General features: G+C 34.3%; 2 protein-coding genes and 2 long non-coding RNA genes across 9 annotated transcripts; 1 reads left to right on the top strand and 3 right to left on the bottom strand.

The window, feature by feature from the left end:
- Positions 1 to 277: 277 nt before the first annotated feature.
- Positions 278 to 7,838, top strand: LOC111428186 (multivesicular body subunit 12-like Mvb12). Of its 5 annotated transcripts, none has more exons than XM_023063613.2 (6): positions 278 to 400; positions 6,250 to 6,262; positions 6,491 to 6,575; positions 6,631 to 6,772; positions 6,828 to 7,381; positions 7,439 to 7,838. In XM_023063613.2, exons 3-6 carry the CDS (start codon positions 6,501 to 6,503, stop codon positions 7,523 to 7,525), a joined length of 858 nt encoding a protein of 285 aa, XP_022919381.2. In that variant the 5' UTR covers positions 278 to 400; positions 6,250 to 6,262; positions 6,491 to 6,500; the 3' UTR covers positions 7,526 to 7,838. The 5 variants fall into 5 exon arrangements, with proteins under 5 accessions (XP_022919381.2, XP_022919379.2, XP_071055260.1 ...); XM_023063611.2 differs by having other exon boundaries at positions 6,453 to 6,575; XM_071199159.1 differs by lacking the exon at positions 278 to 400 and having other exon boundaries at positions 6,244 to 6,262.
- On the bottom strand, positions 392 to 6,279 carry LOC111419355 (uncharacterized). Its single transcript, XR_011641554.1, has 2 exons — positions 6,139 to 6,279; positions 392 to 825 (listed from the first exon to the last, which is right to left on the bottom strand). It is a non-coding gene; the product is annotated as an uncharacterized lncRNA (long non-coding RNA).
- Positions 7,822 to 17,848, bottom strand: LOC111428095 (multiple EGF like domains draper). 2 transcript variants are annotated; one of them, XM_023063493.2, is made up of 12 exons: positions 17,701 to 17,848; positions 13,990 to 14,177; positions 13,638 to 13,933; positions 13,336 to 13,579; positions 12,816 to 13,286; positions 12,522 to 12,763; positions 12,070 to 12,231; positions 11,786 to 11,950; positions 11,371 to 11,733; positions 11,146 to 11,319; positions 10,461 to 11,090; positions 7,822 to 8,240 (listed from the first exon to the last, which is right to left on the bottom strand). In XM_023063493.2, exons 2-12 carry the CDS (start codon positions 14,070 to 14,072, stop codon positions 8,110 to 8,112), a joined length of 2,961 nt encoding a protein of 986 aa, XP_022919261.1. In that variant the 5' UTR covers positions 14,073 to 14,177; positions 17,701 to 17,848; the 3' UTR covers positions 7,822 to 8,109. The 2 variants fall into 2 exon arrangements, with proteins under 2 accessions (XP_022919261.1, XP_022919262.1); XM_023063494.2 differs by having other exon boundaries at positions 12,142 to 12,231.
- LOC139431439 (uncharacterized) lies at positions 8,641 to 10,454 on the bottom strand. The gene is made up of 2 exons (XR_011641555.1): positions 9,912 to 10,454; positions 8,641 to 9,640 (listed from the first exon to the last, which is right to left on the bottom strand). It is a non-coding gene; the product is annotated as an uncharacterized lncRNA (long non-coding RNA).
- Positions 17,849 to 17,913: the final 65 nt, after the last annotated feature.

Below are 17,913 nucleotides of genomic sequence, written 5' to 3'. Positions count from 1 at the left end.
GTTTTGTAACGATTAATTTAACGACATCTTTCGGGACTTTATCTAAATTATTATATTGGTGATAATAGTTAATGTGATTCATTCATAGATGGGGTGACTTTTTAATGTATTAAAATTTAATTTTTTTAATTTTATACAATAAATTAAAGGTTAAATTATTTTTAAAATATATAAGTAGTATTTATTTAAAAGATAATAATTAAAAAAAATTTTGATGATTCATCAAATTAATTAATTAATCATCTTGTTCTCTCCACTGATAAACTTACGAGATAAACTTGTTTTTTTTATTTATTAAAAAGAGCACACAAGTTGAATTTAAGGATTATAAATTAATAAACACCCATCTTATTACGTGAGTAACTGCAGGAAAACCAGGTTGTTTACCCCAAGAATTGTTCTTCTTCTTCTTCACAATGATAAGGCTTGGCAATGGGATTTGGATACTTGTCCCTATTATCTCCCAGTCACTGCGTTTAGATTTCGTATCATTATTCTAGTGCGCTGATCCTATTTACTACACCAAAAAGCAGCCAACAAAAAAGAAAACAAAAGCCCCGCGTCCGAACTCTCTATACATAAATACAAAAAAGATTGCAATATACTACATATCTATCAAGCAGCCATTGAATCAAAGCAATTTAACCGTAGCAGTGATTATAAAGTGCAAATAAAACAAAAGCCATTAAAAGCCATGCAACTCATGCCATTCAAATAAAGGAAAAAAGGAAACGTACACATAAACTCTTCTCGAGTCTGAGGGCTGAGACTCATTTCACATAGGTCTTTAGGATGCCCCTCGGACAGGAATGTTAGGTATTATTCCTGGAACACAAGAAAAGAATGAACACAAAAAATCAGATAAGTAATCAAATAAAATTCAAAATGCAAGTACGTTTTAACTTCCCTATCTAGAACCTTGATTAAATAAACTTTTCAGTCTTAACAATAAAATAATATATACTCTTGTAAATATCGACATTTTTGGTTTTCAATATATCTCTAATGTCTTTGGTTTCCTGCAAGTTGTGTTGTAGTAGTTTGAGTCTTAAATCAGATCTTGTATCTTCGTAAAGTGGACAGTCAAGTATATAGTGGTTGATGTCCCCCCGAGTTCCACAATCACAGTCTGGACTATCTCTTTGTCCAATTTTGTGCAAGTACGCTTCAGTTGCAGCCTGTCCGGTTCTTATCCTGTTAATCAACGTACAGAAGTATCTCGAAACGTAGGGAATTTCCTCAAACCAAGCAGGTTTTCCAATGTTTGGCCTTAACTTGGCATACCATCTTCCTTTAAATAATGTTGTTTCACGCCAATCTATCGCCCATTCCTTGTTAATTGAATCTGTGAAATAAGGATATGTGTCCATGACATCAATACACACCTGCCGCGGAGATAATTTTAGACCTTCACGGGCCAAATGATCTGCTGTCTCATTGCCATGAATTCCGCAATGAGATGGTACCCAACACAACTTCACTTCCTGTCTCTCCTTCCCAATTAAACTCAATTTCCTCATAGCTGATGCGAGTAAATAGTGCACCGATCTTCCTGGTCTAAAGTTTCTAAGTGCCTGTAGCGTACTTAAGGAATCAGTAAATACAATAGTCTTCTCAAGCTTTTGACGTATTACTATATTGAGAGCTTCGCCAATTGCCAGTATTTCAGCTGCAAAAATGGACATGCAGGCTGGTAGTCCTATCGATAGCTGTGTATCATGGGTGGGAGAGTAAACACCACATCCAACCGCTCTGGGTTCGTGTACAAGGGAACCGTCTGTAAAGAAAAATGCGAAGTCCTTCCATCTGTCTCTCACATATTCCATAAAAATGCTATTGGCTCCCATCATCGTGATACCCCTTATAATGTTCCTGTAAATCGGAATATCAAAGATCAGTCCAAATGCTTCGAAAGATACTTCATATGGGACTGTAAAGCTGCTATGTCTTACGTCTTGTTTAAGATTGAATTTGTCTTTCTTAAGTTCTCTGAGGATTTGTATCGCGAGTGGTGTACGTATCGTCGGGATTTGACGATTTTCCATTTCTAAATTTAATCTTTTAAGCAGCATTATTATTGGACTATTTGTCTGTTGTAAGTTTTTGATTATAAATTTTTTTGCCCTTAGTTTTATTGTTAACTTGAGTGGACGTTCATTAGCTTCCACTTCTAACACATTTGTAGGAGTAGTAATTGGCAAGCCCAAAATGCACCGAAGACCCCGGTATGCCGTTCTTTCCAAGAGCGCGAACGATGTTTGAGGAACTGGCATCATGCTGTGTAACATAAATTCTAGCCTAGATCTAACTAGTGCGCGGTAAAGTATTCTCAGAATTACAGGGTCTCCACCCCACTTGGTCGATGAAATTGCCTTTAAGATATCCATTGCCTTCGTGGCAGCGCCCGTCGATACTCTAATTTGTTCTTTCCAACTCAGTTTTGTGTTAAACCGTACCCCGAGGTACCTTATAGAGTTCGTGTATGATATCATTTCACCTCCTATGTATATATTTGGGTAGTTCAATTTCCTCTTCCTGCTAAATATTATGGCCTTAGTTTTTGGAATTGATACCTCCAGAACCCTCCCTTCCAAAAATGTAAAAATAGTCTCCAAAGCCTCATTGAGCGCCTTCGCGCATCTCTCTATGGTGCTATCCGACGTAAATATTACGATGTCATCTGCATAAGACACTGCAGTGCATCCAGTTCCCATTATTTCTTTATTTAATCCATTAATATACAGGTTGAACAATAATGGGCTTAATGGGCTGCCTTGAGGAAGTCCACGGTAGCTTATCCTAGATCCTACTCCATCAGGGTCATCTTTAAGTTTCATCTTCTTCCATTGAAATAATGAAAATATAACACTTATGATCTTGGATGGCACTCCGTGTTGCGACAAAATTTCTACTAGTACCGGAATCGAGACGTTATCGTAAGCTGCTTTTAAATCAAGAAATACAGCTATTAATGGTATTCTCCTGGTCATTGCCATCTGCACCGAGGTTGTGAAATATGATATACAGTGAGCGATTCCCTTTCCCTTTCTAAAACCAAATAGAAGATGATCAAACAGCATACCCCTCTCGATAAACCATTCCAACCTATTTGCGATAATTTTTTCAAACAATTTTCTGAAACATGATAATAATGATATCGGTCTATAACCCGTGGCCAGTCTTCTATCTCCCCCCTGCTTGGGTATGGGCACTATATTGATGTGGTACCATGTTTTAGGGATATCACCGCCATTTAGTATGATGTTAAATTCCCGCAAAATCTGCTGTTTTGCTGTGGCAGGCAAGGATCTTAGCATTGGGTAAGTAATTTTGTCGCTCCCCGGAGAAGAATTCCTGACGAACGATAAAGCCTTTAACATCTCGGACATACCTATGTGATCTGTAAAGGGGGTTACATTATCATTTTTGTTTATACTCCATGACAAATTGATCTCCCTGCTCTGAGGAACATACACTGGACACACGCTATTCAAAAAAAACGTATGCCAGTTTGTTTGAATAGACGTATCATTTGAACATCCTTGCAGCTGATTTGTTAGAGACCTGATTTTTCCCCATATTTGACTAAGAGGGGTATCTCTATTAATAGAACAGCAGAATCTTCTGAAGTGTTCACGTTTTTTGCCTAGTAACAATTTTTTAGCCTTTGCAATATACCTTTTGGCAATAATATAATTTACTTCCGTTTTGTTATTCGAGAATTCCTTTATCAGAAATCTTCTTAAGTTTACCACTCTGTCGCATTCCATATCCCACCATGGGCAAAGATGTTCATTATCTGTGTTCTGATATTTTAATGGGGATGACACTTGCTTAGCCTCCTGCATAACATTTGCCAAATCCTCCAGTGTATTTCCCAGTCCCATGCTTAAACATCTCTGTACATGTCCACCATACATTTTCCAATCATGTGTTTCCCTTGTGAGACGGCGATTGTATTTTTGTCTTCGTTTAGTTACTAAATTAACGGCGAAATGTGTGGTGACAGGGAAATGATCGCTCCCTAGCGTGTCGTCTGTTGTTAGGCAGACAGCTGATGTTGCAATATCTGGAGAGCATATCATAAGATCAATAACGCTAACATTGTTGTTGGGGGACAGTAAAGTGGATTTGCCATCGTTGATGACGCACAGATTATACTTATTTATAATTGCCTGTAAAGCTCTACCCCTTTGGTTTATCAAATGTGCGCTACTCCATGCGGGCAAGTGTGCGTTAAAATCACCCATTAGCACGAAATTTGAATGATGCGGAATCTCTCTAAGCACGTCTTCCCATTCTTCTGAGCCGAAGCGAACGTCTGGGGGGATGTATCCGGCGAGAATAGTGATGTTATTTATGGAAATGCATAAAAAGTGTGCTCTATCCACCGAACATGAAACGTTATCATAATATGTGAAGTTTATTTTTTTATTTATTAAAATAGATAAACCTCCATATCCGTCATCTCTACATATGTATAAATGACTATATTGAGGTGTGGATATAATATATTTTTGCTTCATCCAAGTTTCAGTAATTATCACTACATCCTGTTCATGCATGCTTATAAAGTTAAAAATACTACCTTTATTCTTGGCAAGACCCCTCGAATTCCAAAGTAATGTCCTCATCGATAGGAATTTCTTCTTCTAGAAATACTCTTTGTCTTCTTCTGTCTTGCATTACTAAATTATTTAAATTTGTAAATGTTTCTTCACCTTCTGACTCTGATATTGGGTCTTGAGATTCTTTTGTAAAGGTAAGTGGAGTTCTGATTTCTTTTGTAAATGCTACACCTCGTGTAGACATATTACCAGGTGGCTTTTTGTGTGGATTTTTTATTTTGTTGTGAGTTTTTTCTTCTGGGGAGGCAGGAAACTTTCGTTTAGAGCTCTCTTGACTTTTATATCCCATCGTTGGTGAGGTCATTGTTGAGTTTTTTGGAGTAGTTCCAGTGATTTTTTGTTGTGTTTGTTTTTTGACTATATCAGAGTAGTCCACCACTTGTCTTCGAGGCGCTGTGCTAGCAGCAAAATTGATTGTCCTCTGTATAACGTCATCTTTCTTTAGAGGAGGAAAATCAGTGTGGTATATATTTCTAATGTTTTTCTCTAGCTGCACTTGTTCAGGGTTCTTTATTAGTAGATTAGCTTCATAAGCCGAGTAATTATGAGTGGCCATAATTTCTTTTATTTTCTTTTGGCGTAAGTATTCTGGGCACACTCTGTTTGCTAACGGAGTACCAGCCTCAGTAGAAAGGTGTGGTTGTCCACAATGAATACATTTTATGATGTCGCTTTGACACATATGTAAATCGTGATGATCAGAACACCTAGAACATCTCTTCTGCGACTTGCACAACGTTTTTGTATGTCCATATCTTAAACAATTAAAACATTGTATGACAGGGGAAATGTACACTTCCGGAATACGATGGCTATACCAAATTGATACGTGTCTAGGTAATGTAGTACCTGCAAACGTAGCGACAATAGTTCCTGTTGTTACAAATATTATTTCTCCTTGTTCATTGGTTGTTTTTCTTTTTAATCTTCTGATATGTAAAACTTCACGTCTATTTTCCGTTTTTATTAATTTTAAAATTGTTTCTTCTGATAATGAGGTATCGACACCCCGAATAATTCCTTTGCATGTTACTCTGTGTGAGGGGATGAATGCCCTCCAGTTTTCTTTTTTGACTAAAAAACATGATAAAAATTCATTAGCATTGTTATAATTGTTAAACTCAGCCTCAATCCTGTTTCTCCCTCTTTTGTCCACTCTCAAGATTCCTCTTAAACCGCTTTCAAACAGTTTTTTGCCTACTTGCATATCATGCAAGTTTCCAATACTCTTATCCAAGGATTCCACATATACTACATATGGGGGTAAATCCATACAACAATATCTGTTATTATCATTGTTGTGTGAATTTTCATTAATTTTATCGGGGGGACTTAATTGAATTGGTGAACCAAACATTTGCTCCGATGGTTGTGATCCGCCATCTGTTACTGATGGCGGATCCACAATTGGATTATTCATTTTAAGAGCCGGTAAACCCGGCTCTTTGAGATACCTTTTATGAGCGACTAAATTTCTTTCTTATTGTTTGAAATTAAATCTATCACTTACCGCGGGGCTTAGATTACTTAACTAGTATTTAATCAGCGCACTAGAAATAACCAGAACCACCTTCGGAATGCAGCGAGCGAATGATCTTGAAAAGTATTGCCAAGAATTGTTAATCAAAGTGAAGGTAAGTGACGTTTCATTGACGTTTACATAACCTTGAAATTTGTTGTAAATCTTTATGTTGTAAATTCCGTGACTAACAATTAAAATAAGAACGTTTAATAACGGGATATTTGTGGCCCCTCTACACATCACCACGAAGAGAATGACAGGTCTCGTTCGTCTTTATTTTTAGAATCCATCGCATTTTTCAGGTTATCCCTTTATCTTAGGACCGTTATTGTTCTTTTAGGGCGCGTAATATGTCCAAGGAAAGCAAGCTTTTAAATTCATTATCACGCGCGTTTCCCGATGATCGACCTATCACTGCGTTACAAGTAATCAATTATATACATTTATTATTAGTTGTAGTTCAATAAAGTTTATTTTTAGATTATTGAATCTTTGGATAAGTGTCCAAACGGATTTTACCCCGTACATAGGACTTACGACCAAGACCAAGACGCCGATTTGTGGAGAGAAGGGTCGTTTATAAGAAAAAAAACGCGATACTTGTGTATTTCAAAAACTGAGGGTAACTTTATTTGAGGTTATGTTGATTTATTTTATATAAATAAAATTGCTTTTAGGTTCTCATAACTTAGTCTTAAAAGACTTGGTTGTTATAAACGAGAAATCAATTCCAACGGAAGGTTTTAGTTTGATTTCTCGTACAGCTGATTCTGAACAAAGAGCTTGGCGAAAAAAACAGATAACCTATAAATTAGCGAATAAACGGTTTACTCAACAAGCCGTAACCGATATAATTGTTTGTAGCCGATTAAAAAAAGCACCGGACGGGTTTTCATTTGCAGGTGAAATTAACGGGGTGATTGTTTGTTATAAAATGGGAAACGTTCAAGATGCCGAACGTAACTTGAGTGAAGTAACCCCTGCTATTGGACCTCCCCCCGCACGACCGCCGCGACATCATCAACCGGGGATTTACCCATCAATAGCTCAAAACAACGATGGAGATCATGATTATGAAATTTTAAACCCACCAGGTTATGTTCCAACAAGACCTGCACCTCAACCACCGCCGGTTACTTCAGGTAATGGGGGGATGAGTAGTTTTCATGCCTTAGATGGTGTTCCATTTGTGCTCAATTCAAAACTAATGGGAACGGGAAATAATAATCAAGTAAGGTTTAATTTAATTAAAAAAATAATTAAATTTAAATTAAACTAAATTTTTTAGGTTCAAATTCCGATTATTAAAGCTCGGACCATGCAACAATTATTGAGAGATTATGATTATCCTTTTACGGTTGAACGACAAACTTAATGACTGAAGAAGACAATTTATTAATTAATTAATTAATGCCATTTTGTTTTGTGTTTATTATTTTTCTATAAAACATATTTACCATTTAATATTTAATGTTTAACATCACACCATATATTTTTATTATTAGTAACTATTATGTATTTTTTCTTTTGATAAGTGTCCGTATTTTTGATTCTATGTTTATCGCAAATAATTATGAGTACGCCAATTATATTTTTTTTTAGTTTAGTGCCAACATATAAAATATGATACTCTATGTGATCTGTTTATTAAATAAAACCCCACAAAAAAAATGATTATTTAAAAATGATTTATTTATTATTCTTAAAATCAGTATTTTTTTAAATTATACATAAAATTTCTGTATCACAGAGAAATAATAATTACATAGGATATAAAAAGGATTTAAAAACCGATAATTAAATTATTCTTAATATGATATGTACACTAATTCTTTTGCTGGGACCATGAAAGTGCTTCCCCAAGGTACAACTAGTATTAATTTTAATTAATTAAAAACTAATTAAAAAAATTCGATAATTAAATCTTTTTGATCGGTTCGCTTTAACGTCTTTGTTTAATTAAAGATCATCTCCGTCGCTTTTATTCGATGTCTTCTCTAAATCTCTCGAACCCGACGGATTTGGCATTCTTTGATAATGCGGTTTCCATGTACTTTGTGGTCGTGTGTAATCCAAATGATCATATAAATCTAAAAATATAATTAATTAATATAATAATTATACCGGGAATTTCATATAACTCGCAATATATGAATGTAGTAACCATAGTTACGAAACTATTATGCACTTGCACTGTCCCACATAAAATGCAACATATAAGCTTTGTTCGTTGGGACTGCACTACTTGCACTAAGCAGTTTAGTGCAGATGTTGTGTGTTCGTTGGGGATAGTGCAGTTTAGTGCAGTTGCACTTATACTGTTCGTTCGGCCATGTGCAGTACAATTTAGTGCAGATTTTGTTGCACCTGCTTTTGATTAAGTTCAATAAGTGCAGTTTAATGCAGTGTAACTAAAATGGCGGAATATTTGAAAGGGTGTTTTGTAATAATTAACATTAATATTAAATATTAAGAAATAAAACCTTATAATAATTAATATTTGTTGTATTAGGGAACACAGTATATTCAACCCCAGTAGAGGCAGTAGAAAACTACCCCTACTTTTTTGGAATAATTTAAAAACTACCCTTTCGATTTTGGCTTCATTAAATACATTTATAGTACATTTAAAAATATTAATTATGTGTTTCTTCTCATTTAGGGGTGGCTGGGGTTAACTACCCTCACCACCCCAAATTTTTTTTTGTTGCAAGTACTGCTTATCGATTTTGGTGCAATTTAGCATGTGATTTCATAACTAATAAATAATAAGGGTTAGTAGTTTGGCGTAACAAATATATTTCGCTAATAATTGAAAAAAATAAAAATTAATGAATACTATAAAAACGCTTCCATAAAAAGCATTCTGCAATGATTTCATTTTCCACGAGTATTTCGCTGACAATCTCCTGTTCGTCCATTTCAAATATTATACACTTTTTTTATAAAAATCTGTTCGTTGGGACCACGGTTTATACACTTTTCTGACCTGCACTAAGTTGACATGACATTGCACTGACTTACACTTCATTGCACTATGACGTCATACGAGTGCCATGTCGTGCAGAGTAGTGCAGTCCCAACGAACAAAGCTATAGTAGACGCCACGAGAGCTGGCAGTAAATCATCGTTTTCCGCTCTTAGAAATGCCATACGTAGTTCACAAATCGATAGAGAGTAATGTATGTTAGAAAGAGATAGCATTAGTTTAATATGTCTGCTGTACAATTCAAATGGCCACGTCGAAAAAGTACGTCTGTTCTTCTAAGGGATGTAACTCTATAATTATAACCTCAAATCGAAACGTCTTGTGAGCGTTGTCATGAATCTGTTAGTGTTTTCACAAGCCGAAAATGTTTTCTTTGAAAGGAAAATCATTAAATAATATCTTTGACAATGTTTGACATATAACCTCCATTACTAACATAACCTACATTTAAATGTATGTGGTGAAATAATCTAAGTCGTACGTCCATATCTTGATTCATACCTTTGATTATATATAATATGGATTGAGCTAACTGAATATCTACTAACAAAAATGTTGCTCAAGGTGAATAGACGCAGATGGAAAGCGATAATGTGAAAGTGTAACAAAGATAGATATATTATATGTCAGTACGCTTCTATATCTATCTCACTTCTATCAGTACACCCATTATATGGCAGTACGCTTCTATGTCTATCTCGGTTCGATCACCTTGCGCAAGCTATCTCTCTCGTTGGCTCAATCCATATTATATATATTCAAAGATTCATACCATTTTTAAGCGATCTGTCACTGCCAGCTCTCGTGGTTTCTACTATAGCTTAATAGTAGAGGCTTTGGGTAGTTTTGCAAAGGAAAAGTTTTGCTTGGATAAAGGTAACGTCCTTATGATAACTTTATACTTACCTCTACCTACCTTTCTACTTCTATGTCTAGTGTTAATTCTAGTGATAGTGCAAAACCAGAACTAACACAAGAACTAGAATCATTCGGGTTTAGCCGTCTTAAGAGACGTGCGGCTAAATCCGAATGTTTCTAGTTCTAGTGATAGTGCAAACCTAAAATATTTTAGCCACACGTCTCTCAAGACGGCTAAATCCAAATGGTTCTAGTTCTAGGTCTTGTGTCAGTTCTAGTTTTGCACTATCACTACAACTAACACTAGGCCTAGAAGTAGAAACATTTAGGTTTAGCTATCTATTTATGCACAGCTAAACGGAACTGTATTCCGCGTATTAATCTGTTATATCGAGATTTTACTACTCAAATTATATTGACATGTTGCATTTTTTTGTATATTGCTTAAGTATAATTTTTTTACCTAAATCTTTGCAGTCTTTTTGTTTAATTTCATCGTAAACGTGATCCAATTTATCAATACTCAAATAAATGTTGGGATTTGTTGCATCCGCATCTTTGTTCTTTAGCGATTGCAATTCAGAGTTTTTATATTCTCCAGAATCCGATGAACATCCAGCCAACCCCAATCGTTGTCGTTCTAAAGTTGCGTTTGTCTCTTTGAATAAATTATTTCTAATTTGGGGGGAGTTATTTAATAATCTTAGATCGTCCCCTTTTGCATTTGTGTTTCCTTGATATGTATAAACGGGGTTATCGAAATGATTCCGATCCGTTGAGATACTTTGTTGATCCGCTATGTATTGAACGTGCGCTATTTCATTTTTCAAGTTATGTACGCGTTTTTTATAATAATACCATAACGCGAACAAGGTGCAAATGAAGATTACAACGATTACGAGGACGTAAGCTACAACGCTTCCGTAATTTGTTTCTCCTGGGTGTAAAATTGCTTTTGCAAGGGTGTCTTCGCAAGTGGGACCTGTTAAACCATGTCTACAAGTACAACCATTCACTGGGTGACAGATAAAGTTATCGCTTGGACATTCACAGGGGTTCATACAATGATCGCCGTAATATCCTTCAGGACAAACTTAAAAAATAAAGAATTTTATTAGATTGAATTAATTTATTTTAATTATTTTTACTTTCAGTGCATTGACTCCCAGTCCATCCAGATAAACACCGACACACTCCATCATTTCCTCGACATTTTCCGTTTCGGCATTTACAATGTTGGGTACAATTCATTCCATAAAATCCAACAGGGCAAGGGGTGGCGCAATTTTCTCCCACCCATCCAGGTAAACATTGGCACTGACCTAAATAAATTTTAATTTTAAAAACAATTAACAAATAAGTTACTAACTAACCGGTTACGTGATGGCAATCTGCTCCGTTTTTACAAGCACATTTTTCTTTGCAACTCCTCCCAAATGTACCCAACGGACAAGGATGTTCACATGTTAACCCAATGTAACCAGGTCTGCATGTATATTCTCCGGTGATGTGGTCACAAGTCCGATTTGAGATGGTATTTTCCGGGCAAATTTCGTTACATCCAACCCCGTAGAATCCTTCTTTGCAAGGTTCGCTACAATTATCACCTTGCCAACCTCTCGAACAAGTGCATTTCCCGGTTTCGGCGTCACACGAACTGTTATTAACACAATTACATTCTTGATCGCAATTGTGGCCGTACATTCCTGGTGGGCACTTAGTTTCACAAGTTATTCCTAAGAATTAAGATTAAATAACAATTAATTTTCATTAAAATTTAGAACAAACCTCTCCATGGTTGTTTACATATACATTTTCCACTAACAACATCACATCCCATACTATTAAATTCAACACAATTACAACTTTGAGCACAATTAATACCATATTGACCTGGAGGGCACTTTTCTTCGCAATTTATCCCGTGATAACCAGGTCCGCAAGTACAAGAACCTATAGATTAATTTATTAATTAATTCATAATTTTTTAATAAAATAAATTAAAACAATTTGGTTAATTAAGAAAAAAGCCATGCATAATTTTTGTGAAGCAAAACAAAATAGAAATCTACCATTTTGGGGATTACAAGCAGCCCCATTTTTACACGTGCAGTTTTGTAAACAATTCACACCATAAAACTGACCACTACAAGGACGATCGCAATATTGTCCCACCCAACCGGGTTTGCAAATACATTGTCCGGTTTCTGTTGAGCATGTTGCATCATTTTTACCTTAAAATAAATAAATTCAAATTAGATTTATTTTAGGGTCTGTTCAATAACGAATCTGTCACATCCAGGAAACTATCTAGTTCTAGTTTTTAGTTCAATAAAAATATACAATGAATTGAATAACAAGTCTAGACCTAGAACTAGAAAATTTCGGGTTTAGCCATGCGTCTTCAGACACACAGAGAAACACTGTCTTAAGAGGCCCGAATGTATCTTGTTCTAGGTTTGTATTGGTTCTATTCAATTCTGATGTCATTTCTGGATTATAGATAAGAATTATTTATATTTACAATTGCATTTGTTAGCGCAATCCTCCCCGAAAGTTCCTTCTGGGCAAATATCTCCGCAATCTGAACCTCGAAAACCCGACGCGCAAAGACAAGTTCCATTTATCGGTGAACACAAAGCGTTATTTTTGCATTTACAACTTCCCCTACATCCTTTTCCGAATGTAAGTAACGAGCATTGTCTTGTACAATCATCGCTGGTCCAACCCGGTTTGCAATCGCATTTGCCACTCCATGGATGACAACTAAAATAAGATAAATAATTTTTTTTTTAATATATAATATTATTAATTAAACCTTTCTGTGTTTTCTTGGGAACATTTGCAACTTCCTTCACATTTATCCCCGAAAAATTGTTCGGGGCAAATTCGTTTTGAGCAATCCTTTCCTGTCCAACCTTTTCCACACGTACAATTTCCATCGATATGCGAACAAGTAGCTTCATTTTTGCACGAACAATTTTGGGAACAATTTTCACCGTATTTTCCAACCGCGCAAACATCCAAACATTTCTTTCCAATATACCCAGGAGCACATTGACAAGTTCCATTTATATGATGACATCCAGCTCCGTTATAACACTCGCATTTCAACGCACAATTCTTTCCATAAAACCCAAACGGACAACGATTAGCACATGCTTGTCCCGTCCAACCGTCTTGACACTCACATCGTCCGGTTTCTGGGTCGCAAAGACCACCATTTTGACATTTGCAATCAGATTTACATTCTAAACCATGTTTCCCTGGCGGACATTGATCATCACAACTAAAAATAAACGTATTAAATTTAATAATTTATTTAATTTTGCGCTTACAGTGGTCCCGTCCATCCTGGTTCACATAAACATTCCCCAGAAACGTTATCGCAATCTCCTCGATCGCATCTACACACCTCAGCGCAATCTTGGCCGTAAGTTCCTGCAGGGCATTCTTCTTCGCAATAAGTTCCGGTGAATCCCCTCGAACATTTACACTCCCCATTATAAGGATCGCATTTCGCGTTGTTTTCGCAAAGACATTGTTGTTGACAATCGATTCCCCATAATCCATTAGGACAAGCTAAATTTAATACAAAAATTTAATTTTTTTTCTCTCAATTTGATTTTTAAAAAATTACAGATATCACATCTTGGCCCTCCAAAACCTTCAGCACATTGACATTCATTCGGAGCAACACAAGTTCCATGTTTGCATTCTTGCGAGCAAAGGGGAATACATTTTTCTTCGAGTTTATTTTCGGCATATCCTTGACAGCATTCTTGAATTGGTCGAGTTTTGGTCAACGTTTGCGTTTTATAGATCACCTTGTGTTTGATTTTGTATTTTGAACATCGTGGTGGAACGTTTAAACACCAAACGTACTCGCGGACTTGATACGGTTGAGATTCCGATATCGTCACGTTTTGTGTGTAACTAAAAAAATAAAAAGTTAGAAATTAAAAAGAAAACTTTTAATTTGGAAAGGTTACGTTTCGTGTCTTGTACAAACGTTTGGACCCCATAAAGCTTCAATTGGCACTAAAATTGCGATTATAAATACTGCTGAGTACATTTTTGTAAAATAATCTTTCTTTTATAATTTATTGCTTAAATTATTGCTTCAAAAGTCTTCATAGTTTGTTGTTAAAACTTGTTTCTTTTTCTTAAAATTAATAATCTGCAACAAAGAAATATATGTTAATAAGTTATTTTATAAAACGATGGTGCCGGTTTAAATGATACCGAAATTATTATTAAAAAAACATTAAAGAATGTATCGCTAATAACTATGTATCGCTTCCTTTACTTCTTCCACGGTTATTGCTTGTTGACTCTCCGTTTCCAGAGGTTCTTGAGTTGTGTTTCTTGTCCTATTCTTCCTGCCTTGAGCTTACCGTGGTAATATTTGCTTCAGGTGTCCAGTATTTTGCTTTCCTCTATCCCCATATTTCCAATGTTGATTTGCCATATTTGTAGATGTTTAACTGTAGTCCTCTTATGGTTTATATTGTCTTTAAACATGACCTCTATTTTTTGTAATCTCTCTTGTAATAGTCTATTGTAGTTTTGGCATTTTGTCTGCTATTTCTGATTAGATTTTTTGTTCTTAGCATAACCCACAACAACAAAAGTGCGCCGCTAAAAGATTGCTAATTAAGTGATAAACCATACAAAGAAATAATTGTTTCGTTGTTGATATAGCATATCATCGTTATCGAAATAAGTTGAATATGTGTTTTGCAAATAGAGCAATATTTATTTCTTGTCGATCATAGCGTTTTATTTATTAAGCAATTGTGATGACTCAATTAAAACGATAACAATGCGTTTTATTATGACTAAGATATTTAATAAGAATATTTATAAAAAATTGGATTATTTAAAAACCACATTTATAGATTAATATCGTCCTGCGGTTTTCGGTAAAACTCCGACGTCAAAACTTATTTAATAAGGAAGTGGGTTATTAAAAATGATTTGATCTCAACGAGAGCGAACTAATCGAGAGGGAACAGTTTATCAACACACGCACATACGTATATGTGTGCGATGACACATGTGGTGAGAAAACATCTGTACATAAAATCAATTTTTAAGAGATGAATAAATAAATATTGCACTTTACGTAAATATTTGCGTATATGTCAAAAGAAAAAGTAGAAAGCTAAATATTGACGTTTTTTTTTTGCTATGCTCTTTGATGATGAAATAGGGGCACTTTCCCCTCTTTTATCAACGCTAATGAACACATGGCAAAAAGAGGAGGGTATTATTTGAAAAAGGCTCGGAGAAAACCGCACAGGAAATTTCGCATTTCCTGAATTACAAAAAATTTTTCCCAGCATGATGAAAAAATAATGACAAATTATTACCAACAATAAAAGAGAAAATAAAAAATGATATCAACAAGCTTTATAATTAATTAATCATTCTTTTACATGGTTTCTTTATGTCCATTATCTTATTTAAATTGACCTGAAAATAAAAGGAAAGTAAAAAGAACGGAGTAAACAAAGTCGAACCAAGTACAATCAGCAATAAAATTCTTGGAATAATTCAAAACACCGTTGAGTATTGCGTTTTTGCAAAAATGTTAACGTACCAGGTTCGAAGTCGGAAACAATGATCACTTTTAAACATTTAATGTATCATCCTACAAGGTCTTTGAAGTGAATCATACTTTTAAAACCGTATGTACTAAAATGTATATGAATATTAAATACGGATGTTTAAACAAACTCAATTAAATATTTAGTTTATTTATTAATTTTATTGTTTTTAAAAATAGTTTTAGACTAGATAACGAGACAAAACAATGAGTTGAGATAATTTTTCTTCGCTTCCTGTGTATTCTAGATAAAAATTAATGTAACGATTCGATTATGTAAATATCTTGTTTTTATAATAAATTAGAAAGTGTTAATTTTTGTTTTGTGGCCAAGCTGGTTTTATTTTGTAAACTATTTTTGAATTGAAATAATATTTCCAATGGAAGTAAACAGAAAATTTGGCATCTCTAAAAACCTTGGCACGTTAACGGTTTCAACTGTTTAAAGTTCACTCAATTGAGTATTCAACATCTAACATAATTAACACTTTAAAAAACACTTCTTTGTTTTAAAAAATTTTAAAATATTATTTTTATTAACACAAAATTTCTTTTCTGAGGGAAAAAACCCTATTCCTAACAACATTTAATCTTTTAAAAAGAATAGATAGTCTTCTGAAAGCAATATCCAGTCTTTTGCAATCAATAGATAGTCATTTGCAAACAGTAACCAGTCTTCCATAGCTGTATTTAATGTTCTTCAAGCAGTATCTAGTCTTTTGCAAACAATAAGTAGTAATCTCCTTAGTAATTAATGACATTTGAAGAAACAATACTTTATTTTTTATCATTTTATCATTTCTTACACGTAACTCCTTTTACTGTGCGATGTGGCTCTTTTTGAGAACATTCTCTGACGATGTTCGATGAAATCATTTCCGGACGGAACTAGACTTACCACCTAGGAGTCATCATGAAGTCTCAGTTAGTCATCATCGGCATCAAAACCGTGTATTTTACGCAAAGAAGATTTCAAAGATAGCGTCCATCTAAAAAGACTTTGAAGCATATTTGCATGAACAGAAGAAAAGTATTATATTGTAATTATAACACAGACAATCTTATCTCTTCCCGATAATGTCTAAGCTTACGAATAAATAAACAAGAAAATCATGTCATTCTACCCTTTTTATTTTGAGCTGCAAAACATGAGTTGATTTACAAAGAGGTCATTGACAGGGGGCAGTTAAAATTAGAAATTATTTAAAGTATTCGTTTAAAATTAAATTTTATAAAAGAATCAGATTAATTTGAACGATAATAATTAATTAATCATTTTGGCAAGGTGATAAGATATTAATTTCGTCAATTTGAATCATATTTAATTCTAGTATTAGAAATAAATAGTGTAATTACAAACTGGATAAAGATAGAGGGGATTGAGTAACTTAGGTTGTGGTCGACCTTGTAAAATGAGAATGAGGAAATGGTTTTTTTATAAAGACTTCATTGCAAGATTTAACCAAGAATGAGCCCGAAAAATTTGAAAAATTTTTAATAAAAGAATTTAAGAATTAAATTTTTAAATACTTTTATTTTTTAAAGCATGAAAATGACCTTACTCATACAACTTATCACGTTCGAAACATCGACAAAAAAATTACAATCTTAACATATTTCCGAAACGTGCGTCACAAACGTTTAAAATTCTTCAAAAAGCACCGTTATAACATAGTTTTTAAAGATCCATTTTAGTTCCACTTTAACCTTTTTGTTAACACTTAAAAATAATAAAACTAAATAAATCTAAACTAAAAAGAAAGTTATTAAAATGAGACTAAAGTAGGTTATGTATTTTTATTGGGGTTATGTTTATTAAAGAGGGAACAAACGAACAACTGTGTCGACCCGCTTTTGTTTCTCACTCGAAATTAAGCCTAATTGAATTAAATACGGTTCAAGACACCGAATAACACCATCACAGCCTAAACGAGCCAAAAATACATCCAAAACAACCCACTTTTTTATTCGGGATTTATGAAAAAAAACTTGTAGAATGTGACCGGATTTTTTAAACTCAATAAGAAGCTGTCAACAACACAAACAGTTTTGTGGCGTTTTGTAAAATATATATATATTGAGAAAATCTTACCTTATTTATTGATTTTAATTAATTAATCCGATATTACACTTTAAAACTCAACACAAAAAAATAAACAAAGACGCGATCTTTTTTTTTTTGATTGTTTTTACATTGATATCATGCATACGCGCGCTAAGATTGTTTTCCATCGACTGCGTCGCTTAAAAGTGTATTTCAAGTAGCTAAACCCTAAACATACTACATAATTCGGATTGTGAATCA

This window comes from Onthophagus taurus, chromosome 10 (genome assembly GCF_036711975.1).
Source record: "Onthophagus taurus isolate NC chromosome 10, IU_Otau_3.0, whole genome shotgun sequence".
In the NCBI taxonomy this organism is placed as follows: Eukaryota; Metazoa; Arthropoda; class Insecta; order Coleoptera; family Scarabaeidae; genus Onthophagus; species Onthophagus taurus.
This window is presented reverse-complemented; position numbering and strand designations above follow the sequence as displayed.